Consider the following 27764-nt stretch of genomic DNA (forward strand, 5'->3'; position numbering starts at 1 on the left):
GCTGTGGGTGACTTTAGTTTTGACCTCCCTCAGGAGCAGATCGTTACCTTCCTTGTCTGCTTCCAGCCTCCACTGCAGCCTCCCTCGTGCTTGGCTTCAGGCCTGCCACAGGCTGAGGGAAAGCTCCCAAGTATGTCCGCATCCTGTTTAAATAGGGGAGGCTCTAGGTAGGGCCAGGCCTTCACAGGTACTCCAGAACCAACAGCCTTCTTCGGCTGGCACAGCTGCCCTGTGGAGGATTGTTCTAACGCACGGACTTCTGTCCTTGCCATTCTTCCAGCCCTTCCCGGCCTCTGCGTGTGGTTCTGCCAGCCTTAAACTTGAAGATCCCAGGCCAGAGGGAGGACCACTTACCAGTGGTTCTCAACCTTCTGGCCCTTTAAATCCAGTTCCTCATGTTGTAACCCAACCATAAAATCATTTTCGTTGCTACTTCATAACTGTAATGTTGCTACTGTTATGAATCGTAAGGTAAATATCTGATATGCAGGATGATCTTAGGCGACCCCTGTGAGAGGGTTGTTTGACCCCCAAAGGGGTCGCAACCCACAGGTTGAGAACCGCTGGCTTAGACCCACCTGTCATTGTTACCACCATCCTCCTCTTTCTCCTCCCTGAGGCTCATAAGGATTGAATGCTGTAGAAAAAAACTTCTAGGTAAAAAACATGTTTGTTTTTTTCTCCTTTTATAGGAAAAATTTACACAATAGTGCTGAAATAGTTCAAGTTTAATTTGATGATACATGGTCTGTACTTAGACAAACACAAGTTATACAACATAGATAACGTGGGAAAATACCAACTTTGTCATTGCACATACCAATAAATAAATACATTTGCTCCAGAATACCAAAGAGTTTATTCAAAAAGTCAATAAAAGCACAGTTTTGTAAGTTCATCTAAAACTCCAGATAATCTTGAACAAAAATAAATGTCTGACCACTCCAGAATAGGAAAAGACGGTCTTGTGCAAATAGACATACACATTCTAAGCGTTACGAAAACTGGATAACTGTTCTCAGCAAGAGAAGTGCCACCCATCCTGACCAAGACCCTTCATCACCAAACACAGGAAAGGGCCAGAGTCGGGCTCCCTTTCTGAGCCACTCCAAGTCACTCTAGGACTCTCTCATCAGCCTCGTCTCAGCTCTGCCTGGACCTGGTTGGGGTGGGGGAGGGGGCAGTAGAACAGAAGAGGAAAGGGGTGTGACATCTTAGGGAAGAACAAAGGCACAATGATGAGCTAGAAACGGTGGTGATGAAAGCAAAGGTCAACTCCCAGCCACCTGACTCCCACTGCAAGCACTGACAGTCCAGCCTCCTGGTTTGCTCAAAATCACATACCAGTAGCCACGAAGTACAGCGATGCCTTCTGTAAGACCAACTTGCTTCTCAGCTTGGTTGGAAAATTAAAAAACCAAACCTGTCCCAGTACTCCTGCTTGCCTCTGCCCTGTATCCTGAGATGACAGAAAACTTGAAGTGTGAGGACAGGTGACCAATAAACTCAAGCCAGAGCCCATCCTTTGGCCTGTTCCTGGGGCTGCTACAAGTTCAACAAGCCAGAACCCAGAGAGTCAGGCCCAGGCACGCTGGGCACCGGGAGGAAGACGCCCTCCACTCTCCAGAGAGGTGTGCTGGTCACACCACATCCCACATCCCGGCGCAGGGGGAAGGCCAGTGTCGCTGCAGTCGGGAAACCAGGACTCCGCCAGGGAGATGGAATTTGTGCTTGCGTAACAGCCATAGACGTGCCAGCCCAGCATCTCCCGTCCCTGCAGACCCCACTGCGAGGCGTGCACGGAGCTCTCAGTGTGAAATCAACGCTGCTGCTTGTTCAGTTTAGAGGCAAATGCCCTGCTCTTTATAGACAAAAACTTCTACAATTTTCTTGCCCTTGTTGGGAGGCGGACTCCAAAGGCCCTCTTCACACCTGCGGTTACCATACCATGCCTGTCTGCAGCACGGCCGGACCTTACGTGCTCCTTTGAACTAGTGCCGTGCTTTCTAAGGCACAGTCACTAGAATATGCTCAGGTTCGTCCAAAAGCGTCCACACAACACACGGGTGTCCCCAGGTAACGCAGAATGGGAACTGACCACTTTCTCAGACCATGTTTTCCTAATCAGAACCTGGGAGACGCTGGCGCTTCCTAACAGCATGAACAGAATCCTTATCCCTTTCCTGCTCATCCTTAGAAACAAACCTCAGTTGATTCTTAGCAGATTGCCCTTTCCCCAAACACGCACAGACACAGAGATGCAGACAGACACAGAGCACCTTGGAGCCAGAAAAAAAGAAAAGAGGCGGGAAGTGAATGTCGCCACTCTGCAGAAGAACTGTTCTGGGCAGAGGGTGTGGAGGTTTGGGGTGTGGCCCCAAAAGGAGTCACAGGAGCAGTCCCAGGAGGGCTGCCTACGGTCCCAGCTGCCCCATGCCCACAGGAACTGCCCATTCTATCCTCGAGTTCCCTGCCCAACCAAGGGCCATCTGGGTGGAGGACAAGAACTCTTACTATGGGAGAGGCTGGGCCCTGGCAGCTTCGAGTCTTTGGGCCCACAGCTCTTGGGGGGGGGGTGTGGATCCTGGGGCCAGTGGTCAAGGACAGCCAGCGTCACCAGGAATAGGGCCGTAAGAATAGACCTGAGGCTGGGTCTCGAGCAGGTGACAACTGTTCTTGCTTGTCACTCAGTGCCCAACAGAGGGTCTTGTTGCTAAGCTACCTTCTGCACAACCAGCGAGCAGCTCAGCCCACATTCTGGGTCCCACCAAAACCCAGCCAGCCCGGCTCCTGTGCGCTGGAGGAGAAAGCAGGAGTTTGCCATTGTGCTTCTGGTTCCTCCACTCTGCCACCAGGATCCCCTCTCCCTAGGATACAGCACCAGCTGTTCTGCCTTTAAATCCCATTCAGAGAAACAGCGTGGCCAGACATTAGAGATCATCTAGTTTCCATCATCCCAATTGGCAGCAGGTCTCTTCCCCAGGTCAGAAAAGGAAGAGCCGAATGGGACCATGGGAAGGAGGAGGGCACCGCAAGGTTCGCTGGGAGGTGGACCAGCCCTCTCCAGAAAGCCCCAGTGCCCTCAGAATGGTCCCCCTGGAGGGGCCTCTCGGAAACCCCCGGAGGTGGGCGATCGGCTGTGACAGATAGCCCGGCTCTCAGTATCCCCGGGAAACCTGTGCTTCAGGGAAACGAGAGCACACTACCTCCACTCAGGTCAGAGCAGCTCCTCCGCCTCACGGCAGACCTCACTGACATGTTTTCAAAGCATCATTTTCTACACAGCCTTTCCAAGCACATCTACTCTGCAGGGAGGAACCACTGCCTGCTTCCCACTGACGTCTGCTCTCCATCAGGTGAACCAGGGAAAAGGACAAAAAGGAAAGGGAGGCGTTCCCGTGTCCTCAGAAGAGGATGTTGGGGAAGGGGGAGCTCAGGCCCCGCCCGGCACACGCACCGCCATCACACCCACGTGCAGAAAAGGGCAGCAGCCTCGCTAGGCATGCTCTCTGGGGGAGGCAGACACGGGTCAGTCCTGATCAGTCTGACAGGCAAAAAGCCAGACGGCTTTTAGCAGGGAACTGCCAATCTACTGAGATAGTTTCCAATTCAGTCTATAGCCGCACCACCCCAAAACACACACCATTTCATCTGGGGCGAGGGCATCCAGACTGGGCCCCGGGAAGGCCTGAAAGCCAAGATAATGGTTTTCTGGGGGGATGCTGGGAACACAGAAATCCAGGGAGCTGAAGCTCTGACTCTGCCACTCACCAGCCAGGTGACCCCAGGCAAGTACCATGTGTTGAGTGATTTGCCTCTGGTGGCTGTTGGACTAGTTGGTCTCTAAGGGTCCTGCCACCTCTCATCTCCAGTGATGCTGCAGTACTCCCTGCCCTCCTCGCCTGCCCCATCCTTCTGAGGACGACGCAGTGCGGCCCTCCGCAGCCACGACCTCCACTCACTGCAGCAGGAGCTGAAGCCCAGGCAGAGACCTCAGCTCACCAGCCCCGGCCTGGCCACGCCTACCTGTGTGGAGTCCGGGGCTGGTGACCTAGGCCCGTCCACGTTTCCTGTGCCGAGGCTGCTGGGCAGAGAGCTGCTGGGGTAGCTGAGGGCTCCCAGGGCAGCCTGGTCCAGGACGCCTGTTCCCTGCACCTCCCGTATGCTGAGCCTGTGTCCTGCAGGCCATCCTCTAAGACAGCTGGCCTTGATGGCTGGCCTCCTGCTGCCTCTGTGCACAGAGAAAACCTAGAGAAACCTAATGAGCTAGAACCCGAGGCCACCAGGCCGCTCCCACAGCCAGGCCCCTGCAGCCTTGACAGGGTCCTGCCGCTGGCCCTTTCCCTACCTGCTGGCCTCGCCCAGGCCGGGCTGAGGCCTGAAGTCAGGGGGCTTCCTGCAGTTAAGGGCCAGGCTGGGCTACCAAGCCCTTTGCTGTGTGACGGCGATTGCCTTCCACACACACTCACTGTGCCCCTCCCTCATCGACTCCTGGGTTGAGTGGGTGGCTGGGCCACAGCAGCCCGGCATTGTGCTTCCTCTCCCTCTACACCCCTTCCTGCCTTCGCAGCTTGGCAAACACGACTGCAGCAGGATGCTAACCCAAGGTTGGGTGTGTGTGTGGATCCTGGGGCACAGAAAGAATTCACTGTGGGCCCTTTACACACACCCCACTTCTCTGCCTCAACAGGGGGGCAGAGGAGCCAGTTCCTGGCTGGCTGGGCCCGGGGGCCCACCGAGAGCCAGTTCATCTGGCAGGAGGCCTATGTACAGAGGGCGGGCAGGCAGCTCCACTCCGGGCTGGGCCACCCCGACGGACGTGAGGCGGCCTCTATTCACAGGCCAGTTTGCTGTCGAAGCTGGACAGGGCGATGGAGAAGGCCTGCAGCGCACACAGCGGGTAGTTGTAGTCCATGGTGAACACGTCCTCTGCCACGCGGCCGAACTGCATCACGATGTAGTCCGCTGGAGCCGGCCACCATGCAGACAGGAACAGAGTCAGGACGGGAGAGACGGGGAAGACAGACACACACCCAGATCACAAGAGGGAAGAGAAAGCGAGAGGCAGAGGTACCCAGGGAATCTCACGGGAAATGAAACCGACCAGTGGGGGAAGGGCAGGACAGAGGGAACATACAAACACCAGGAGATGGGGACGAAGAGAGAGATTCCCACCCTGAGACTGCTGAGCACACAGAGCCCATGTCCAGGCTCCGCAGGGCCTTCCCGGCCTCCCAGGCATACGGCCTCTACAGCGAATCTACGCTGTGCGACCAGGTCCTCAGCACTGGCCGCACGGCAGGGCCGGCGAGCGGAGCCCTGAGCTGAGCCTGGCGAGCGTGCAGGCAGCCACGCGTCGGGGCAGACACTCACGGTCGTTGCCATGGATGATCTGGAAGTTCTTCACGGAGGCCTGCGTGACGCGCCCGTGGAAGTTGAGTACGTAGGACTGCGTGTCATCATTCCAGACAGGCGTCTTGTTTTGTAGCTCAATGATACTCTCCGTGTTCTTATTCTGCCAGCGTGCTAGCAGCGTCTCATGCTCCTGGGAGAGCAGCGTTGCTAAGCCAGGCCCGGCCTTGGCTCCGTGACCAGCCCAGGGCCATGGGATCAGGCCCAGGGCTGGGGGTCCCCAGCTTTCACCAGACCCCCCCGGGCTGCTCACACTTTGCCTCCCGTGCAGACACATGAGCTGGTGCTCTGCCCTTAGAAGCTCATGCAGAAGCTGGGATGAGGGGGGCAGGGTGTGGTGGGGGAGGAACTCACGTTACGGGGCCGGATACAGACTCTCTCGTGAACCATGTTCATGCCTGGGACAATCACAGTCATCTTCCGCGGCCCCTTAAAACCTAAGACGTTAGTCTCCTGCGAAACAGAAAACAGTAGCCACCTGAGGACTCGACTTACTGGGGAGGCTGGAGGGAGGGAAGAGAGATGATGAGCTAGTTCTCACCATCTCCACCTGAACATCTAACAGGTGTCTAAATTTTGCACGTCCAGACGCGAACTCCTGAGTCCCTGTCCTAACCAGCTCCCTGTAGAGTCCTCTTTGCTTCACTCAACAGCAAGTCAGCAAACTACCTGGGGTCATACCTGACTCCTCTCTCTCACCCCACCTTCTAATCCAGCGGTTCTCATCCTGTGGGTCGCGAACAATGAAAATACATCCTGCATATCAGATAGTTACATTACGATTCATAACAGTAGCAAAATTACAGTTATGAAGTAGCAACAAAAATAATTTTATGGTTGGAGGTCACCACAACATGAAGAACTGTATTAAAGGGTCGCGGCATTAGGAAGGTTGAGAACCACTGTATCAGCTAATGCTGCCAGCTCTACCTTCAAATTCCATCATGAATCCAGTCACTCTTACCACCGTCTCGCTGAGCTCACAGTGAAACCTAGGTGGACTCCTCCTTCCCACCCCTGGCCCCTCCCCCTCCCTGTCACCTGCTCGCCACACAGCAGCCAGGGGTCCTGTTAAGTCATAGCATTTTCCTCCTTAGCTCAGAGTAAAAGCTGAAGACCTGTTACCCCTCAGCACTGACTCTCCCTGCACTCGCCACCCTCCTTGCTGTTCCCCATGTGCCAGGCGTCCAGGACTCTTACACTCTGTATGGTACCCTCCCCAACACCCACCCGGCTGGCCTCACTTCCTTCTGGGTTTTACCCCAGTGCTACCTCGGTGAGGCCCTTACACACACACACACACACACACACACACACACACACACACCTGGACACTTCACAGCCCTCCCCCTTTTATTTTTTCCATCTTAGCATTTATCAGGAACATATATATTTTGCTTTTGTCCATTTAACAGCTTATCTCCTTAAACTAAGGGTTTAAGTCCCATAAGGGTATACGTTTATGTCTCTTGTTCATTACTATATCCTTCCTCAGTGCCTCAAACAGTACGGGGAACAGTATTTGAAGAGATTCGGACTGCATCCCCAAAGCTGACCAGCAGGTGGCACCATAGGATCATACAAAACAGCCAAACGGCTATGGATTCCCAATTAGCCCAAGTTGATGGGGTTACCAATCCCGCATTTTAAAATGAAGTAAAATCCCCTGTACTTATATTCCCGTCTGGTTTGAGTGTGACACTGGCTAGTGACCCACCCTGAGCTTCAGTTTTCTCATCAATAGAATTTAAAAAATAGTAAGACTGAGCTCTTAGACTCAGCATCCAGTAAGATGATAACGTAAAGGGCCTTTCGTCCATCAGGATACTGGAGGGAGGAGGGAAGGGATGCACAGACAAGAACCCAGGCCTGCCTCTCCTTTCCAGGAGGCTCTGGGGCTGGGCTGCATAGACCAGTCCTGGTTCCCAGAGCCCTCCCAGGCAGATGGCCCGCTGGGGGCTACACTCAGAAGAGAGGAGAGGGCCTGGGCCCCTCTCCCAGGAAGGGCCCCTCCAAGGGGACAGCCCACAGATCAGGCCGCCAGTCCTGACCGTCACATCCTACTTGGAGACCAGAGACCAGGAACCGGGACTCACGTAGCACACGGCGGCCAGCTCCTGACGCAGGGTCCCACCTTCCAACGTAGAGGAGGAAGCCTTCTGGGGGTTGACTCCATTGTCATAAACGGTGAACTTAGTGCCCATGAGGTTGGATCTGCAGGGCAGGCACCATCAGTACAGGGTCACCCACCCTCTGCCCAGGGCAGCAAACAGCTAACAGTCTGTCCTGTGAGGAGCCTGCAAAGCATTCTGGGCTAAGCCAGGAGCCAGTGTGGGGCACACTGCTCACTGAGTCCCCATCTAAAGGGCAAAAGGCCTGGACTTGCTCTGAGCTGAACCAAAGAACATCTTGGTTCAGGAGTACGTTCAGGGAGGGAAGTCAGGGTGCACAGTGTCTCCCTGGAGGAGCAGACGTGAGCAAACTGAATGGCAGCTGGCAAGGCCGCAGAGGGGACGCAGCTCGCCATGCAGACCGGATCAGCTGACCTCTGTCCCATCCGGCCTGCGTCTTGGTCCAGCCCCATCTCCACAGCTTTGGCTCCTTACCGCTCAGCTTGACTTATGCTCCCCAGATCTGGCCCTCCGTTCCTCAGCAAACCCTCCTCCCCCGGGCTGGCTCCGAGCCGTCCTCTCTCCCCAAGGTGGTCCTCTCTCCCGTCAAGGCCTCACTCTCAGCCCTGCCCCTCAGCACTGACCATGGCCAAGGTGACTTCGTGGTGGCCGACATCATCAGTGACATCCCAGGGTTTCATCCGTCACTCAGGGTGGGCTTGGGCCCACCTGGCTGGGAGCAGTCTAGGGTGGGTGTGTGAGGCCCACCTCCAAGCCTGGCTCTAGGCTGGCAGAGCCCATGGTAGGATCTGAGGGACAGAGGACCCGCGGAGAGGATCTGACTCCTGGCCTAGATCTCCTCCCTCTAGAGAGCCTGCCCACCCCGCCTGGGGAGTGCTGGTACCGCAGTTTCCCGATGTAGCTGTCCCCGCCTCGAGACAAGTCTGTAGGGTCCACAGAGATGAGGTAATTGGATGTTTTACTCTTCTTTCTTTTCCTTCCCGCCAGGAGGAACACCTTGGGGAAGCAGAGGAAGTTACACTCCAGACCCAACCTCTGATCCGCACACAATCACGGGTGCCACTCACACACTCACACAAGGGACTCTCCCTCACTTCAGTTCCAGAACACGGTGTGCTCACACACATGCGCACAAACTGGAAGCACAAAAGTGTGCACACAGGTACACACACTGGCAGCACAAAGGCTACACGCACTGGCAGACACAAAGGCGTGCACAAAGGTGCACACACTGGCAGCACAAAGGCGTGCACACAGGTACACACACTGGCAGCACAAAGGCGTTCACACAGGTACACACACTGGCAGCACAAAGGCGTTCACACAGGTACACACACTGGCAGCACAAAGGCGTGCACACAGGTACACACACTGGCAGCACAAAGGCGTGCACACAGGTACACACACTGGCAGCACAAAGGCGTTCACACAGGTACACACACTGGCAGACACAAAGGCATACGCATAGGCACATGCACTGGCAGCACAAAGGCTACACGCACTGGCAGACACAAAGGCGTGCACACAGGTACACACACTGGCAGCACAAAGGCTACACACACTGGCAGACACAAAGGCATACGCATAGGCACATGCACTGGCAGCACAAAGGCTACACGCACTGGCAGACACAAAGGCGTGCACACAGGCACACACACTGGCAGCACAAAGGCTACACACACTGGCAGCACAAAGGCGTGCACACAGGTACACACACTGGCAGCACAAAGGCGTGCACACAGGTACACGCACTGGCAGCACAAAGGCGTGCACACAGGTACACGCACTGGCAGCACAAAGACGTGCACACAGGTACACGCACTGGCAGCACAAAGGCTACACGCACTGGCAGACACAAAGGTGTGCACACAGGTACACGCACTGGCAGCACAAAGGTGTGCACACAGGTACACGCACTGGCAGACACAAAGGTGTGCACACAGGTACACGCACTGGCAGACACAAAGGTGCACACTGACCAGGCACGAGGGCCTCAATCTCTGGGGGAGCTGAGAGGTGGCTGTTGGATCTGAGGCTGCCGGTCACATCCCAGCCCCCAGGCCCTCAAGCCTGCAGGGGAAACGCACGTCCAGGCCCCCCTCACCTTCTTCCCGTCCTCTCGGTCCAGGTGCAGGAAGTAGGTGGGGTACATCCCCCGGTCCATCCCCTTCTTGTCCCTCGAGATGCGGCACTTGATGGTGATGCCCTGGGGAGCTGGCCTCTGTGCAAATTCCTCGAGATCTTGGACCTCAACTTCTGCCGAGGGCTCTGGGGCTGTTGGGCTGAGGGCTGAGGCTGCCTCCTACAGGGGAGAGTGGGACCCCGAGCAGCTGAAATTGGGGGTCTGGGGTCCAGGGCTGACCCTTTATGTGGTGGTGGTGGGAGATGAGACACAGTCCCAGATGCAGGCCGGCCAGCCTGGCCCTGGGATCATCAGCTACTTCCCAGCTCTTCTCTCCCTCAGCCATCCCTGTGGGTAGGTCCTTAGGTCATCCTGTCCAACCTGTTTCCCCACCCGCCTGGCCTGGCAGAGACCTGATTGGGGGGGGGGGGGGGCGGGAGAGCCCAGGCCTGAGCAGCTCTCAATAGGTAGGCATCTGGCCCAGCCCAGCGAGCCACTCACCATCATTTCTCCACACCATTTCCCCTGCAGCCTGGGTGAGTGACCAGCCCTGCACACTGCCGTCCACCCTTCCCTACTCACCCTGATGGACTTCTTGCTAGTGGCGGAGCTGGGGCGGGTATTGCTGTTTAGCTGGGAGGAACTGGAGCTGTATTCGTCCTCATCCTCCTCTTCCTCCTCAAAGCTCATGCTACTGGAGATGCCTGGGCCAGGTAGGAGCAGGTGGGAGGCGTGGTCACATACACACACCCAGGCAGGAGCAGGTGGGAGGCGTGGTCACATACACACACCCAGGCAGGAGCAGGTGGGAGGCGTGGTCACATACACACACCCAGGCAGGAGCAGGTGGGAGGCGTGGTCACATACACACACCCAGGCAGGAGCAGGTGGGAGGCGTGGTCACATACACACACCCAGGCAGGAGCAGGTGGGAGGCGTGGTCACATACACACACCCAGGCAGCAGGTGGGAGGCGTGGTCACACACACACACCCAGGCAGCAGGTGGGAGGCGTGGTCACACACACACACCCAGGCAGGAGCAGGTGGGAGGTGTGGTCACACACACACACCCAGGCAGGAGCAGGTGGGAGGCGTGGTCACACACACACACCCAGGCAAGAGCAGGTGGGAGGCATGGTCACATACACACACCCAGGCAGGAACAGGTGGGAGGCGTGATCACATACACACACCCAGGCAGCAGGTGGGAGGCGTGGTCACATACACACACCCAGGCAGCAGGTGGGAGGCGTGGTCACATACACACACCCAGGCAAGAGCAGGTGGGAGGTGTGGTCACACACACACACCCAGGCAGGAGCAGGTGGGAGGCGTGGTCACATACACACACCCAGGCAACAGGTGGGAGGCGTGGTCACATACACACACCCAGGCAGCAGGTGGGAGGCGTGGTCACATACACACACCCAGGCAAGAGCAGGTGGGAGGCGTGGTCACATACACACACCCAGGCAGCAGGTGGGAGGCGTGGTCACATACACACACCCAGGCAGGAGCAGGTGGGAGGCGTGGTCACACACACACACACCCAGGCAGGAACAGGTGGGAGGCGTGGTCACATACACACACCCAGGCAGGAGCAGGTGGGAGGTGTGGTCACATACACACACCCAGGCAGCAGGTGGGAGGCGTGGTCACATACACACACCCAGGCAGCAGGTGGGAGGCGTGGTCACATACACACACCCAGGCAGGAACAGGTGGGAGGCGTGGTCACATACACACACCCAGGCAGGAACAGGTGGGAGGCGTGGTCACATACACACACCCAGGCAGGAACAGGTGGGAGGCGTGGTCACATACACACACCCAGGCAGGAACAGGTGGGAGGCGTGGTCACACACACACACCCAGGCAGGAACAGGTGGGAGGCGTGGTCACATACACACACCCAGGCAGGAACAGGTGGGAGGCGTGGTCACATACACACACCCAGGCAGGAACAGGTGGGAGGCGTGGTCACACACACACACCCAGGCAGGAACAGGTGGGAGGCGTGGTCACATACACACACCCAGGCACACACCTGTTCACAGGCACTGAGTCATCATACTGCATGCACACACCCCAGGCCTTAGGTGCACACACACATTGACACACATGCCCACAGATGTCCCGATATACACAAGGGCACTCTCTCAGGTGCATGCTGGGGCTGGTCACGATCCTTGGGGTCTGTGCCCCCCACTCCAAGCTCAGGTCAGACCCTCTGCCCCCTCCGCTCCAGCACTCGCCATGCCTGCCTCCTGTGTAGCAAGGCCTGACGGGTTGTCCCTGTGCTGGGAGCCTCCTCTCTGGCCTCAGGCTCCCAGAGGCCTTGGCAGGCACAGACCATGGAATGTGCCTGGGAGAGGCCAGCTTCTTAGCCTGCAGAGCAGGGCTGACTCCTCCCCTCCCAGCCTGCAGTAGGCCTGTCTGTGTGCTTCTCCCCACTGAACGCCCTCTCCAGCCTCTGATTCCCTGAATGTGGGGCGCTGCTGGGCTTCCCTCGGCCGCCCCCACCAGGGGCTCCCTGGGGCAGGGCTCCCAGTGGGGAAGCTACCCTGGCAGGTTTCCTGGATCTGCCCTGCCTCTCAGCATCCTGGCCCTGCTCCTCTGGCTCAGCAGACAGGGGACATTTTACAAAAGCAGCTCTTTCAAAGGAACCAAAGGGGGCGGAAATCTGTCCCCAGAGCTAGGGCCTCCTTGGGGGCAGGTGGTAGGAGTGGGGGAGACAGGGCTGGGCTGTGGGCTGCTGGTTACCCTGGCTCATACGTCTTTCCCTGGACTTGGCCTTATTAGGGCCCCTGCCCACGTTTTCCACTGGCCTCCCGGGCCCCACACCAGGGTTTGGGAGGGGCTGGAAGAGACACAGGAGGGTCGTGCTCCCCAAGAAGGGTGCATCTGAGAACCTGGGACTGAGCTTTGGGGGTGTCGCTGGACCCCCACGGGGCTCACCCTTCCTCTGCATCGTGGCACGGAGGTCCTGCCCGCAGGGCTGTGTGCCCCCACCAGCTGCCGTCTCCCCTGCGTCCTGGGCGTGGTCCAACCGGCCCACAGTCAGGATCTGCACTGGGCCTCGAGCCTCAGACTCGTCTTCTGCCAGAGCCGCTGGCCCGCCGGCGCCTGCAGGCCAGGGACACTTCTGAGCCCCGGAGGGCAGTGGGAGGGGAGGAGAGCTGGATCCGCAGACAGCCACGAAGTGGGTGAGGGCTGAGTCGGGGGACCCTCTGCAGAACTTTACTTGCAAAACTGACTTTTAAAAAACGAATGATTGCTGTCAGCCTCTTAATGATTGGTCAGCTCTGAAGGGGCATGGGTTCTGTCACTTTCGCTGTCCCCAGAATTAGTTGCCGAGGGTTGGTTTGAAACGCCTCACATCCCTAGGCAGACGGCAGCCACCTACAAAGCCAGCTCACAGCGAAAAGACTCGACGGGGAACCACGACCATCCACACCACACGGGGCCACCACGCGCTCACGGATGTGGCCGGCTGCGAGCCATCAGTGCGGACGGTCCGTCTCAGACACACACAGTCAACTCACACGTCGTCAAAAACACACGGGCCCTTCGAAAAGGCCGAGGTTGGCACGCGTGCGCCTTCCCACACGGAGGCTCTCCCATCCCACGTCTGCCTTCCTCCCCAGCTGCCACAGCGTCGGGGACTGAAGCGAGGAGGCCTGGCCCACACGGTGGCAGCCACCCTGTCCGGGTGGGCTATGTCCAAAAGACAGCCGTCAGCCCCGGAAGCTGTGGCCAGCACCCCCCGCCCCCCATCCCACAACACCCGAGGCCTGGAAACCACTGGGCACACATGTGGTTGAGGAGACAGGTGTCTAGCCCACAGAAACAGGACTCGGGGCAGGGGCCGCCGTGCCTATCCCTGGGGACCTTTTGGAGAGAGACGAGCAGGGAGACTGGTCTGTGGGCCCGAGGGTGGCGCTGAGGCGAGGGAGTGGCGGAGGCCCCCGGGGTGACTGGGAGGCTGCAAGCCCCACGGGACAGTGTCCTGGCTCAGGGTGGAGGCAGAGGGCTCTCAGGCTGGGCAGGGGAGGGGCTTCGTGGGCCGTAGCTGAGCTGGACTTCCCTTCTTGGCAGTATGGAGGGCCTGCCCCTCACCCACAGGCCAGCCCAGGTGCCCCGTGAGCTAGATGAGGCCTGTGAGCCAGCTGGGTGGGGCGCTGAGTGCCATTTGGTGCCTTCCCCCCGGGCCTCCCACCTGTCCCTGGCCTCCAGGTTGGGAAGACGAGCCTCCCAACCCTCCCGTGGGGGGTCAGAGGGCAAGCCAACCTTTGTGCTTCCCCTTCTTCCCCTTCTTCGAGGCCCCGCCCTGGCCCCCTGCGGCGGCCGCTGCCTTGCTTCTCTTGGCTGAGGCTGGTGCTGTTGGGCGGGCAGCTCCCAGCTGCACACTGGCAAGTGGGTCGGTCTCTTGAACTGCTTAGGAGAGAGCCCGATAGAGAGAGACAGACAGGCCCTGGGTGAGACCAGAGCGCCGGCTCACACCCTTCCCAGTATGTTCTCCAGCCTCCCCAACCCCAGCAGGGCCTCCCACCACCCATCTGTACCAGGCAGAGGTGCCCGGGACAGGGAGGTGGCACCCAGCCTGCCCACACCATGGCCAACCAAACCTCTGGGCCAGCCAACTGTTTGAGCTGGGGCAGGGGGGAGGGGAGGGGAGGGAGCGTGACTGGGATATGGTGGATGAAGACAGAAAAGGCTGCATCTCCTGGAAGAGACCACAAGGAGGGCCACACTCCAGGGGCCCTGCACTGCCCTGGGGGGACGAGCCCATGGTGGCCGGGGGTGCAGAGCGCCCTGAGGCAGGAGAGACATCCGGACACCAGGAGCGGCACAGAGGCCTCGGGCGGGTCCCAGCTGGTGGCCTCCACGTCCTCCACATAGAACCCTAGTTGCTCCAAGTCCCAGAACCGCTTCTCACAGCTCTAAGATGAAGACGGACATTCCCCTGCAAGTCTGGCTCCTCCATCTCCCTCGCCTTGGCCTGGGCCGAACCGCACACGCCTCACTTCCCAGGCCCAAGTCCCGGCCACGCCGTGCTTGTTGTGCACACTGGACTCCCAACGGCCACAGGGGCCTCGCTCTCGCTGTCCCGCTGCCTCCCGATGCCACCCGTCCGCTAACTCCCACTCCTCCTGCAGATTCCAGCCCCTCGGGAGCGGGGGTCTGCCATTCACGCACAGAGCTTCCCACAAAGCACACCTGTGACCATCTGCTCAACTCTCTTCCCTCTCAGACCATCAGGTCCACGAGGAAACAGTGGTCACAACCTGCTTGTGCTCACCCTGGATTGCCAGCTTCTCATCTGGAAGCTGACACACAGTAGGTCCTCAAAGTAAATACTTAAGAACCGGATGAATACATCACAGTTCTAGGGACAGAGGTCCTGTGTGTGTAGCAGCCAGGGTCCGAGTGAAGCTGGGCCTGGGCCAGGAGGGCTGCAAGAGACCTGGGATCTGTAATCAGGTCCCGGGCCCTCATTTTGGTCAAATTCCCCTTGTATTTAATACCAAGAGCCAGCAGGGGGCGGAGCAGGAGAAAGCTAGTGCTGCGGGGAGGGCTGGGTGCTCCAGGGAACACCAATCCCAGGCCAGCCAGTCACAGGGGCAGCAGCCCTCTGGGGCTGTGCCCACCTCAGAGCCCAGCAGAAGCAGCAGGACCCAGCCTGGTCTGGACTCTCACAATGGACCTTGAAGCACGATGGCTGCTTCAATGTTCAAAGTCTTGAGAGAATTTTTCTCCCTTACAGGAGACAAACCCAGAGAGGGCCAGTGACATGCTCACAGTCACAGGTGAGCAGGCGGGGGCATGACCAGAAACTGCCTTCTGCGTTTGGTCCCTTCTGCGGGCCTGGCACACAGTTCAGAGCTCGAGAGGCACCTGCCAACATGCCTGCGCATCGGTGACTTGTAAGCTTCTCTCAGAGCCTCAAGGTGTTGGCTTACGGCCCAAACTGGCAGGGCCTGAAGTCCCAGGAGCAGGCTCCCACCCCACGTGCAGCCTCGAACAGTCAGGTGCCAGGTCTGGCAGAGCTGGGCTGAGATGCCCACACAGCAGCAGGTGCCTTCCCTGCAGGGCACCACTGCCACTCGGGACCGTGCTCACGGAGGAAGTGTGAGGAGGGGGCTGCCGGGAGAGGGTGGGGCCGGGGCCAGGTCTGCGTGGAGCCGCCGGAGCTGGCTGTCCAGGACAGCAGCGTGGGGCTGAGGCCCCTGTCCCCGTCCTGTGCAGGGCCTCGCTGGTGGAGTACCGCCATACCAGCCTGGCCCTGGTGCCGAACGGCAGCCCACAGGGAAATCACTGACAGGCCTCCCTGTCAGGGAGGTGACAAAACATGCTGGCAAGGCCATCTGGAGTCCGACAGGCCTGGGTGCAGAGCCTCGTCCCGATGCTCATTAGCAACGTACCACGGGCAAGTCGGTGACCCCCTGGGAGTCCAAGTGCTTATCGATCCTGTGGGGATAATGAGTTACTGTAAAGAATAAATGAGGTAACGCAGGGAGAGCGCCCAGCACCATGCCTAGCCACTGGCAGGTGCCTTTATCATCAGGTATGAACGGGTTTCCTCAGTGGGACGAGGGCAAACAGCGGGCACGGAGCTTGTCCAGGGTGCTGTGCCGAGACCGGGCACTAGGCGCTGCCCTCCAAGACACAGAGAAGGGGACCCGTGTGCTCAGGCTGGGTTGGCGGAACCTGAGACACCGTGCCCCAGGCTGTGGGGAGGCCCGACAGTCAGATGAGAAAGGTTAGCCCTGAGCTGAGGCAACCACAGGAGCTGGAAGTGGCTGGCACTGCAGGACCTGAGGAAGCCACAGAGGGGAGCGCCGTGGTGGCTACGCTTCCTTCCAACTGCAAAAGCCAGATGCCACCTTCTCGGAGCCACCATCTGACAGAGAAGGCACTGGGTTTACCTGCGCCAGCAGGGGGCAGTGGGACTGCATCTGCGTCCCTCCTTAGGGATCAGAGAGACCAACCCCCTGTTCAGCCTGAGGTACTCGTCCTCTAACCCACAGGTGGGTCCTGAGCTCAGGGAGGCAACGGAGCCACCCCCTCCCCAACCCCAGGACGAGCTCTGCTGAGAAGCAGAGTGCAAAGATGGGAGAGCTGGAGGCTGCTGGTCACCGTGGCCTTGTGCAAGGACCTGCGGTCAGAAGCCAGGAAGACGGAGGCGTGGGGAGCCCAGGGAGGGGAGGCAATAGATGTCTCGCAGGAGACACTGGCTGGTGTGGGATGTTGAGTGCATTCCTCCAGGAGGCAGAACACCAGCGGGGAGCAGACCCTTCTGCTCCTAGGAACTGCCTCCTGCTCTCGGGGAAACTCTCCTGATCAGAAACCTGGACACTTGAACTCCCAGATCAATAAAGTTTTAGCTTCTGGCTCCAGCACCTGACCCAGGAGCCTACGGTTCCAGGTCCCAGCCTCCCTCCACCAGCCCCACTCAGCTGTCTGCTCCTGATGGGAACCACGCACAGCCTGGACACACCTGACAGAGGGCCCGTGCCTGCTCAGGTTAGCAGGAGTCCCTGAGGGGTGTGGAGCCTCCCAGGCTGGCTGTCCCAGGCTGTCCCAAGGGCAGGGTGTACCTTGGTAGCTGGTGCTGCCACTGCTGCTGAGGTAGGACTCTACCAGGGGGGCCTGCTCCTCCGACTGCCGGGCCCGCCGGCTTCGGGGCCGCCCGTCGGCATTGGCCTGCACCATCAGCGGCTCCTGGCGCTTCTTCTTCTGCTTCTGCTCCAGCAGGGCCCGCTGCAGAGGCACCGGACAGGCATGGGGGCCACCGGGCTGGAGGGGGCAGCCCGCCGCCTCCACCCGAGGGAGGGCTCCCAGCCTGGGAGCAGAGAGAAGGCCCTGCTGGCTCAGCTTGCTTCTAGAGACCCCAGTGGGGGCCAATGTCCACTCTGGGCCAAGGCCTCATGTCCTTGGTGCCCCGAGACTTGGGGTCCAGGAAAAGAAGGCAAAACTCAGCCCAGGGAGCTATCCTGGCAGGACCACAGCCCCCCAGTGGCCTGCGTGGCAGAAGCCCCGTGTACTGGTCAGTGCTGAGCTGGTAAAGGAGAGAGTTGCTCTGTGTGTGTGTGGGGGGGGGGGGGGGCGCTCTTCCCCCAGTCAGGATCACCCAGGAAGGGGGCAGCCAGGATGGCGAGTGCCCACCCTTCCACCCGGCCCCAGGCTCACTCACCTGCCGGTCAAGCTTCTGCTGCCTCAGGTTGCTGCCCTCATCATCTAAGACACTGCGGAGGGAGAGAGGGGCGTTCAGGGCCTGCCCACGAGGTGCCAGGGTTTGGCCCAGAGCCCACCCAGCACATCTGGGTTCTTTAAACCCCTCCCATCATGGCTGAGAGAGAGGAAGGGTGAGCTACTATCTGGAAACCAGCTCGAGACAAAAAGGCCTGCACTATATTCCTGTGGCTCTGGGAGCTTATCTCCTGCTGGGATCCTTGGCCCCAGTAGCTACAGGAGGCTTTCCCCTTGGGCCCATGAGCAGGGCCTGACTGCATTCCAAGGGCACCTGTCCAGAAGCATCGAGCACAAGCCAGGCCCAAGGCCAGGCTTCCGACCAGGGACCTGCCCACTCGGGCTCCCTCTCAGATCTCCCCACCCCTCCCCATGCCTCTCGGTCCTTTCTGGGGAAACCTGGGCCCTTGGGGCAGACCCTCGCCCCATCTGTTCAAAGCAAGCACCTGGCTCTCCAGGTGGCAGAGTGGTGCTGACACTGCCCACTGAGGCCCAGGGAGGGTGCGGCCAAGTGGCCAACCAGTCCCTCAGGGTAGGGCTGGGGCTGGGTGGGCACATCAACATACGTTCCACCAACCAGCCACTGGACCCTTCCCTGGCCACAGACGTGGCGCCAGGCAGCACCAGGGCATTGAACCCTTGAGGTGTCAGGACAGGCAGCGTCGTCTCACACAGACTGGCCCTGCCTCCCAGGAAGGCAGAGCACAGCAGCGAGCTGGTAATTCAAACCACTTAATTTTCTTTCTAGTCCAAGGCACATACATGGGACCTAGGCCCCCAATTCTGTAAGGTCAGGCCAGCTGCATGGGGTGGGGTTGGAGCCTGAGGGGCTGAGCTCTGGGAATCCCCTATGCCATCCTGGCCCAGTTATGTGCCCGAGTGCATGAGGTTTGCGTGTGTGAGGCTATAAGTATGTCTCGCGCATGTGCACAAATGTACGAGTGCATCTACCTGTGTAAGAGACGGGCGTGCTTGTGTGTGGGTGAGTGCAGTGTGCATGGACGGGGGAAAGATGAGGTCCAATCACCCCAAAGACAAGTGAAGCCATTTCCACTCCTCCTGACAGCAGTAGCAGCCCTTCTGGCGGAAATACTCATTCCCCCGAACTGTCCCTTCCGCTCATTCAAACTATTTGTGTCTCTGCGGGCTGGGGAGCCAGCCAGAGAGCGGCAGGAAGTCCATGACCACAGCCAGCCCACCACCCTCCTCCCTGGCCACACTGATGAGGGCTCTGCATACCTTAAACCGGCGGCATCCTACCTACTAGCCAATGGGAAGGCCTTTCCTGACACGCACGGCGGCTCTGCACTCGGCGGAGCCCTGACTGTGATCTGGGGCTGTGCACAGACCAGCCTTATTCTCCGAAACCTCAGCTGCCACAGCCCAGGAGAAAACCCAACAGACGTGCTTCTAAGTCAGACCTGTCTTCCTGAAACTGCCCACCTGCCCAACAGCACACAGCTGCACTGGGACTGCCGAGAGCACCGCCAGGACCGAGGACGGGGACCAGCTCCTAATCTCAAACGGGTGGGATGATGGGTGTCCCCTCAGAAAAGGCACGCCCCACTGCGGGAGGGCAGCAGGGGTTCTGGAGAAAGGGGGACGGTACTAGAGAGAGCACGGTGCCCGGACCCTGCCGGGCCTGAGGCTCCAGCTCTCCACCTGCCTCTCCACCTGCAGTCACCGCCCTGTCTGAGTAACACCAGCGCCAGGCGCCTGTGTCCACACACTACTTCCCCGTGTCTGCCGCGGGCACCATTGCCAGGGCACCGGGGAACTGCAGGCTGGGTCTGCATGACACCTGGCTGACAGGAGCCACGGGCCTGACAGCCAACTGGGCTCTGCTTGCCAAGCTCTGGGCCGGGCATGCACCGGGCAGCCTGCAATCCCTGTCCCGTGCTAGCGGCCTGGCCACAGGAGCCCGGGTCACCTCACGCAGAGCTGGCTCTCTTCCTGTAGCAGGAGCGTCATGGCTTCCCGGATGATGCAAGCCACATGCCCTTTCCCAGGGCAGGGCCAGGGGTATTCCTCCGGGACATTCCGGGCCCTGGGTTCGGCTGAGCAGGAAAAAGATGACTTCCATGGTGCTGGGCCATTTCGAGAAGGTGTGACCTCCAGCTGAGAGGTAAGCTCACGTTAGCAAAGCCACCTCCTGAACAGCTGGGTCACGACACGGGGCTGCCCGGCTGACAATAGAAGGTTCCAGCCCTTGTGCCCCCCCTTGCCCAGTGCCCCCCGCCCCCTGTGTCCTTATCTGTGCCCAGGGGTGTTTTCCTACCACAGGTCGCTGCCCCGCCACCGTGGACTTTCCACACGTTCCACCCAGGGAAGGGGGCTGCTTCCCATGAAAACTACTCCTCTTCCTCTGCCCCCACCCGATTCCCTGGTGGGGGATGACGACAAAGAGCCGCAGCCACTAATAACACGGTCCCCAGGTCGGGCTACAGACAAAACAGACTTAACCGCCGGCCTTCAGAGAAAGATGGATGCATACAAGGGTTCGGCTTGTAAAGAATTCCAGAAACTCAGACGTCCTGGAAGTGCCAGAGAGCTGCCCGCCTGCCCACCACCTCACTTCCCACCAGGCAGTGAGGCGGTGGGGAGGAGGGAGCACAGGGTGGGCGGCAGCTGGGGGAGCAGCATGCACTGGAGGATAAGAGTGCGCCTGGCTGAGCAAGGCCACCCAGGGCCGAAGGACACACACCTGCATGAGGAGGCTCCGGGAGTGGGCACGCGGGGGAGGGAATGGGCCCGGGGGCAGCAGTGATCCCAGGAGGGCTGCAAAGTCGCCCGGCAGGGACCAGCTCATCCTGGCGGCCTTGCTGCCTGGCACCCGTGTGTCTGGAGCACACACCTGCCCCTGGTGCACAGCAGCGTGTTGTTGGGAACAATGACAACAACGATGCTGTCTCCAGGGAGAGTGGAACCCAAGCTGCAGTCACCTCCTCCGCAGCCCAGCCTCCCCCGCCCACACACACACACAGGGGGAGGCTCTGCCTGCTCACCACCCACTGCAGCACCTCTCCTAGGCACCTTCCTCTCCCACCAACATGCCCAGCCGCCCTTTTTCCGACAGGCGCTGCTCTAGGCCGCACTGAGCGATAACCGTGAGAGGAGACAGTAATGGCTTTTTAATGACTCAGGCTCCAATTATGGAATCACTGCCAAGCCCAGGCTGCCAGCTGCAGCCCCGCCAGGAGACTGACGGGAGGCAGGGCCCTGGTGGATGGTCTTCCAGCTGACCGTGGTGGCTCCCTCATTCCGGTCACCTCCTGCTGGGGGCCAGACCGGGGAGCCCAAGAAAACACCAGCCGCTGAGGTGGCCCCTTCGCCACCCAGGGAGACAGCCTCTGTGCATCCCTTGCCTGCCCTGAGGTCAGACAGATATCTGAGGAGTGAACCCGGCTGGACAAGTGAGTGCGGGGGCACATCTCCTGGGGGCTGGAAAAGCCAGACAGGCCAACGTAGTTAGAAAGCCGGTTCCCACCCCTTCTTAGACTCACCCCACATGCCCCAGCTAATCCACCTAAGCTGACAGGGGCCTGGGGGTCAGGCCAACCCAGGGACAGACCCACTCTCCATGCCCCCTTCACCCTCCCCTTCCTGTCCTCATCCTTCCCCCTCAGGCACAGTGGACTGGGAAAAGGGAAGTGGGCTGTCAGGGAAGAAAAGACCACCCAGGTGCCCGGCTACAACCCCTGTGCCCAATGCTTGACACCCTCCCGGCCCCCCAGCACATCCAGGCATCCAGTGCCCAGGGGAGCGACTTTCAATCCTTTTCATCTCATGGCACACATAAGCTAATTACTAAAATTCTGTGACACAGCAAAACATACATTTTTTTTGCCAATTTAACAAAAGAAATGGGCATAATTTTTATTCATTCACACCGATGGCTATTGTTGCGTTGGCTGTTGTCATTTTTTACTTGACAATCTAAGGCAGGGGTGGGGAGCCTTTCTCTGCCAAGGGCCATTTGGGTATTTATAGTATCAGTCGAGGGCCATACAAAATTATCAACGTAAAAATTAGCTGCTGTATTTGGTCAAACATTGATTTAACTTGCCCCATTAGCCTTGGCAGGGCCAGAACAGATGATTTCACGGGCCTTGTACTGTCAGCAGGCCAGACATTCCCCACCCCTGACCTAAGGGAAGAGAGGTCAGTGCCTCTGGCTAAATAGTCAGGTATTGCATGTTTTAAAAATCCTTGCGGCACACCGACTGAAAATCACTGGCCTAGGGCTGCTTGGAACACTGTGGAAACAGTGGGGATGGGAACTGGGGGTGGATATGGGCGGGGGGCGGGGGTGCAGCTCGAGAAGGGAGAGAACCATGCTGCTCACAAGCCTTCCAGCCTCCAGCCATGAGGCGCCTCCATTCCAGCCACTGGCGTCCTAACTTACCAGGTGCATTAAAGCTGCTAGCGCATCGGCCCTGACTTGGTAATTTGGAACTGCAGGGGAAGATGCCCAGCTCAATACCCGCCTCACTCTCTCTTGTAAAGCAAGTCTCCCAGGTGATTCCAATGCTCGGCATGCAAATGAGGACCGTCAGGAACCAACAAGAATGTGGGGAGCTGCTATGAGGCTGATGCTCGGCTGGGGTAAGAAACCGTAGTCTGCAGACCAGCGACCAACCCAGGCCTCAGGGAAGACTGTGGAGGGATTCACTGAACAGCTGGATGGCGGTTTGAGTAGCAGAAGACAAGTGACCCCTCGGAGCAAGCCCAAGTTCCCAGGTCAGGGCGCGGGGCCTCGGGGCTACTGGGAAAATGGGAAGACAGAACAGCCAGGCATCCACGTGGAATCGCAGGGACCAGCAACCGACCATAACTTGTGGGCGAGAAGAGGCAATGCGAGCGGCACGCTAGTCTAATTAGACAAACATTCAAAGGTTTCTGGGTCATGACAGTCAGAGGAGGTTCTAGCATCTTGCTTCTCTTGGTTAGCATGTTCACCAGTGACCTGACGACAAGGCAGCCTCACAGGTGACACTCACCAGAACGGTAGGAATTCAGGAGACTCGGATAAGCTAGCAGAGAGAAAGACAAGCAGACACCTAACAGGAAGACGTCAAGTCGCCTATGTGGGTGCCAACACCCAGGCCTTGCCCACACAGGCAGCACAGGGCTTGACATCAGCCAGGGACACACTTTGGGGTTCTGTTTACAGAGGCCTCGAGGTGACTGGTCAGGCAGTCAACGCCATCCCACGGGGCAAGGAGGGCTCAAGGGCTGCAACAGAAGCAGGGGTCCAGAGGGAGGAATGAATGGCCTCACTCTGCCCGTGCTGACAGGCCACACCGGGCACCGCCTGCGGCCGCAGGACTCATACAGGCAGAGGGGCAGAGATCAGGCTGAGGGGTCCAGTGTCCCTGCCCCTTGGTCAGCTCCATCTGCCTTGCGTCTCCTCTGCTCCTTCCTCCCCAGGCGCAGCGAGAAGGCACCCTGACTGGGCCTGAGGAAGGAGTAGAGAGAGAGTCACCGTGGACCCAGTAGCACGGGTCCTGCTCCTCCTGCCTCACCAGGGGAGGCCATGAGCCATAGCGTCAGGGGACTGGGGCTCCACCAGAGGCAGAAGCGCAAGAGCCAGGAGTCTGGCTTCACCAGGAGTCACTCTGCTCCCTGGAAAGCGGAGTGAGGAAGTAGTAGAGCAGCGGTTCTCAACCTGTGGGTCGTGACCCCTTTGGGGGTCGAACGACCCTTTCACAGGGGTCGCCTAAGACCATCAGAAAACACATATATAATTACATATTGTTTTTGTGATTAATCACTATGCTTTAATTACGTTCAATTTGTAACAATGAAAATACATCCTGCATATCAGATATTTACATTATGATTCATAACAGTAGCAAAATTACAGTTATGAAGTAGCAACGAAAATAATTTTATGGTGGGGGGTCACCACAACATGAGGAACTGTATTAAAGGGTCACAGCATTAGGAAGGTTGAGAACCACTGTAGTAGAGGATCCTAACAAGGGCACGTGGAAGGGAACCAGAGACACCTGTAAGCTCACCCCCAGGAAGACCGTTCTGTTGGTCACAGCGGCCTCTGGTGGAAGGCGTCCCTGGAGAGGCACAGGGAGCACCCACACAGGACTCCGTGGCCTGGAAGGACCCTGAGAGCCTCGTTCTGTGACCTAGAGGCTCCAGGGAGCCCCACTGTGGAGGGAGAGCGCTGTGTCCCTCGGTGAGCAGAGAATCGGGTGGGGCCAGCAAAGTCCTAAAAGCTACCTGTGGGTGCCACTCTGATTCAAAGTCATGGGCATCTTGTCTGTGCTGGGTCATGCCAGGCACACAGCCAAGCACCAGCTGAGGTCCCTGCTCTCCAGGAGTTCACCGCCTCATAAGGGAACACCAGGCCACAGCCGCAGGCAGCACTGAGGACAGGCTCTCTCAGGCCCACCCCTCGAGGTCCTTCCTGACTCTCACCCACAGCTCACAGAAGGCCGTGAACTAGGGGCATTTAACTCCTCAAGAACACAAATGAAGAGAATATGGCAGAAATGGAATTACTTGTAATAGAAAAAAATGAAAGGCAAATCATTCCAATTGTTAAACTTGACCAACTAAATGGCTTCCAAGTCCGAATGAGATTAATTCGTGAGCATTACAATTGCCCTGAAGAAGATTACTCGCGATTATCACTGCTTCAAAGAAACTGAGCCAGGCCAGGGAGTACAGGTGCAACCATCACCAGCAGCAGCGTTAACAAGAAATCAATGGGCCTCTCCGCCCCAAACCCAATGACACATTCCAGCTGACATGCTGCGATGGTAGGGAAACCTCACGCCAAAGCACAGCACACGCGCCCATCCCCCACACCTGCAAGTAACCTGCCGCGCCTGTCTCCTGCCCCCGTTTTCTCTGTGACCACACAGGCACGTGGCTGTGACTGCAATCAGCAGCCCATTAAGGCAAGAGGCAAGGTGCATCTCTTCTTCTCGGCCCAGGTCTCCCGTTCCGGAAGCCTGCACCCCAAGGCCAACGCTTTCTCGGCTCAGTGCATTCTCAAAAAGACCCTGGTAGGGCAGAAGAGATTCTGGCAACTTCTAAGTACGGCCTGCCCCCAGCTCTACACCTACCCTCCCTGGTGCAGAGCAAAAAGGCAGGGGTGACAGAGCAATGGGACAGCACGCAGGGCAAGGCCACGTGGGTGTCCAGTTGTTCCTCAGGGTTAGGTCCCCAGGCGGACAGGACTTTGTACTCAGGTGGAGTGTGGGCCCAAGAAAGGAATGGGGGCAGGGGTTGGGCGTGGGCTGGGTAAGTGTCAAATCACTCCTTGCATGATGCCAGTGCCCTGGGCACTCAATGGGCAGAGTCATTCCCAGAGACAACCCCACTTTTCCAGAGGCAGGCTTAAGCCTTCCCAGTCTGAGGCAGGCTCTTTCTAAGACCCGCGCAACCACTTGCTTTGGTCCTTGGCTCCTGGGAGGGCTTCCTTAAACCTTGAGCAGGCCTGGTCCCGTTTGCCAGACGCTAAACACATCACCATATCCACAGCCACAAGTGCTGCCCCTTGCCTCCCTCCTAAGTGCCTGTGGCCAACACCCCGCCACATTCACCCCATACAGGTACATCCATAACACCAGAGGCCACTCAGCCTACAGGAACTATCCAGGCACCTCTGTTGGGTGGCAAGAAAAGGTTAATGGTACTTTGTGGGGCTGCACTGTCTTCTAAAGGTCAGCCCATACGTGTCAAGGCAGCCAGGATGCTCCAGGAACTACCTGTGCCCCCAGCTAGATGCCCTTGTATGCAGTAGCCATTCCTTTGAGTCAGCCCAGCCCCAGTCCCCTGAGAGGACTATCTCCCTGGTCTATGTGAGACTCTGAGGTGTGATTACATGTGTCTGCAGGAAGCCCTATGGGTGACTTGTGTGTGCACATGTGTGTTGGTGAGAGGGGCACCCACAAATTCTAACCTGGAAAGCCATGAAGCCCCCAAAGGGGTCGAGATCAGAGACAACAGCAAGTTCTCAAAAGCAGCCCTGAGTCCCCAAGTCAGTGACAGGTGCTCATTTGCAGAAGGATCTGCTTTAACAAAACCCGGGGCGGTTTCAGCTGGTTTCCATGTTGCATGCTATCTGGACAGACACACAGAAGAGCTGTCAGAGTTCTTTTCTATCGGTGACTGGAATCAGGTCCCTTCCTGAGAGCAGGCTGTTGCCAGGCGGACCCTGAAGGCCTGTTTCTACCACCCACCGGCATGTGCACCTGAGTGGGCAAGAACATAGTGGACCCTAGCAGTCTGGGACCCTTTTTACACACATGCCTCTCTGGGAGGCCTAGAGACAGCCCTGTAGCCCTTGGCAACCGAGGAGCCAATGGGTGGCCAAGGATCTGGCGCTACCATGGCAATGAGCTGCTTTACAGTGGAAATGGAGAGAATTGGGTAGAGTGGATGGGGGAAAGGCCTGCACCTGTGTGAAGCCCCAGAGACCTTCCCCTACCCCAACCTCCACACAGGTGGGGCAGGCCAGCTGTCACTGGGCAGGCCACGTGCCTGGCTGTGCTATCTGAGTGTGCCTGGACTCTCCAGTGCTCTTGTGCATGTAAAGGCAGCTGTGTATTGTGAGTTGGTGTGTGTCCAGGACTAGACCTGTTAGCAAGTGGACTTGTGAGCCTCTGAAAGATATTAGTACTTGTGAGTGAGTAGTCGGTGTCAGGTACTCTCCAGATACAGCATACGTACGTGTGCAGATATGTAGCACTGCACCTGTGTGTGTGTGTGTGTGTGTGTGTGTGTATGTGGAGAGCTGCATGGTGCATGCGTATATCAGCCGCCTGTGCTCTTGGTTCAGAATAACTGTCTCCAGGAATTCACGCCTGGAGTGTGTGAACGGACCAGCAGGAGCGACTGTGACCGGCGGGGCGTCCCGCGGGGGCATGCCTGCAGACGGCCGGGAGTGCGCGCAGGGCTCTGCGGGCTCTGCTGGCCTAGGAGGGGACTCACAGCCCCGCGCGCTCCCTCCCCCGGCGGCCACATGGACCAGTGAGGCCCACGTAGGCCCGGAGCACTGGCCCGTCCCAGCAGCCCTGGAGGATAAGGGGCGGAGCAAGACAGGCGGGTTCGGTCCGCCGGGGCCCCCAAAGTTGGGGTGGGAAGGACCAGTACCTCCAACCCGCGCTCCTAGTTCAGGGCTAGATGGGGAGGGTGCCCGCGCCCCGCCCGGTGACCCCACCAGCCCCGGCCCGGCGCCCTCGACCCTGCCCGGTGGCCTCAGGGGTGGAGGGTGGTGGGCCGCGCCCCCGAGTTAAAGAAAAGGGGGGACCGGCGCCCGCGTACCTGTAGGGAATCCAGTCGGAAAGCGGCTTGGAAGTCATGTCTGTCGGGGGCGGGGCGGCGGCGGCGGCTCCGGAGGCCCGGGCCCCGGAGGGTCGGCGCGGGGGCCCTGCTCAGCTCCCGGGCCGCCCCGGGCCGCATCCTCCCGGGCCGGGGCGCTGGGCCCCGCCGAGGCCCGCGCCGCACGCCAGGGCCCCGGCCGCAGGCTCCGAGCGGCTGCAGGCGCGGTGCGGCGGGAGGAACAGCCCAGAGCGCGGGGCAACCGGGGGAGGGCGGGCGGCGCGCGCGCGCGTGGGAGTGGGAGAGGCGGGCCGCCCGCCCCGCGCCTCCGGAGGGGCTCCCGGCGCGGAGGGTCCGAGCTCGGTTGGCCGCTGCGCCCGCCCTCCTCCCTCGCCCCGCCCTGCCCGGCGGAGACCCCACCCCTAGGCCGGCCACGCGTCCTCAACGTCCCAGCCCTACCCGCCCCCCCCCCCCCGCCCCTTCCTGAAACCGGCGACCGGGCTCGCTCCACACACGTGACCGCCCCGGCGCCCGTGCCCACCCGCTGGGCGG

At 59.1% G+C, this 27764-nt stretch overlaps 1 protein-coding gene across 1 annotated transcript in view; it reads right to left on the minus strand.

Moving 5' to 3' along the window:
- Positions 1-710: 710 nt before the first annotated feature.
- The window catches only part of TUB (TUB bipartite transcription factor), a 72497-nt gene continuing 45443 nt past the window's right edge, over positions 711-27764 (minus strand). The window contains exons 2-12 of the mRNA XM_081098637.1: positions 17866-17917; positions 17270-17432; positions 13959-14102; positions 12627-12794; positions 10249-10370; positions 9649-9846; positions 8428-8540; positions 7509-7626; positions 5767-5865; positions 5374-5545; positions 711-4965 (exon numbers count right to left, since the gene is read on the minus strand). Coding sequence (XP_080954763.1) covers positions 4832-4965; positions 5374-5545; positions 5767-5865; positions 7509-7626; positions 8428-8540; positions 9649-9846; positions 10249-10370; positions 12627-12794; positions 13959-14102; positions 17270-17432; positions 17866-17917 — 1483 coding nt within the window. The 3' untranslated portion in view covers positions 711-4831. The remainder of the gene's footprint in view (positions 4966-5373; positions 5546-5766; positions 5866-7508; positions 7627-8427; positions 8541-9648; positions 9847-10248; positions 10371-12626; positions 12795-13958; positions 14103-17269; positions 17433-17865; positions 17918-27764) is intronic.

This window comes from Myotis nattereri, assembly GCF_964212035.1.
Source record: "Myotis nattereri genome assembly, chromosome: 9".
Lineage (NCBI taxonomy): Eukaryota > Metazoa > Chordata > Mammalia > Chiroptera > Vespertilionidae > Myotis > Myotis nattereri.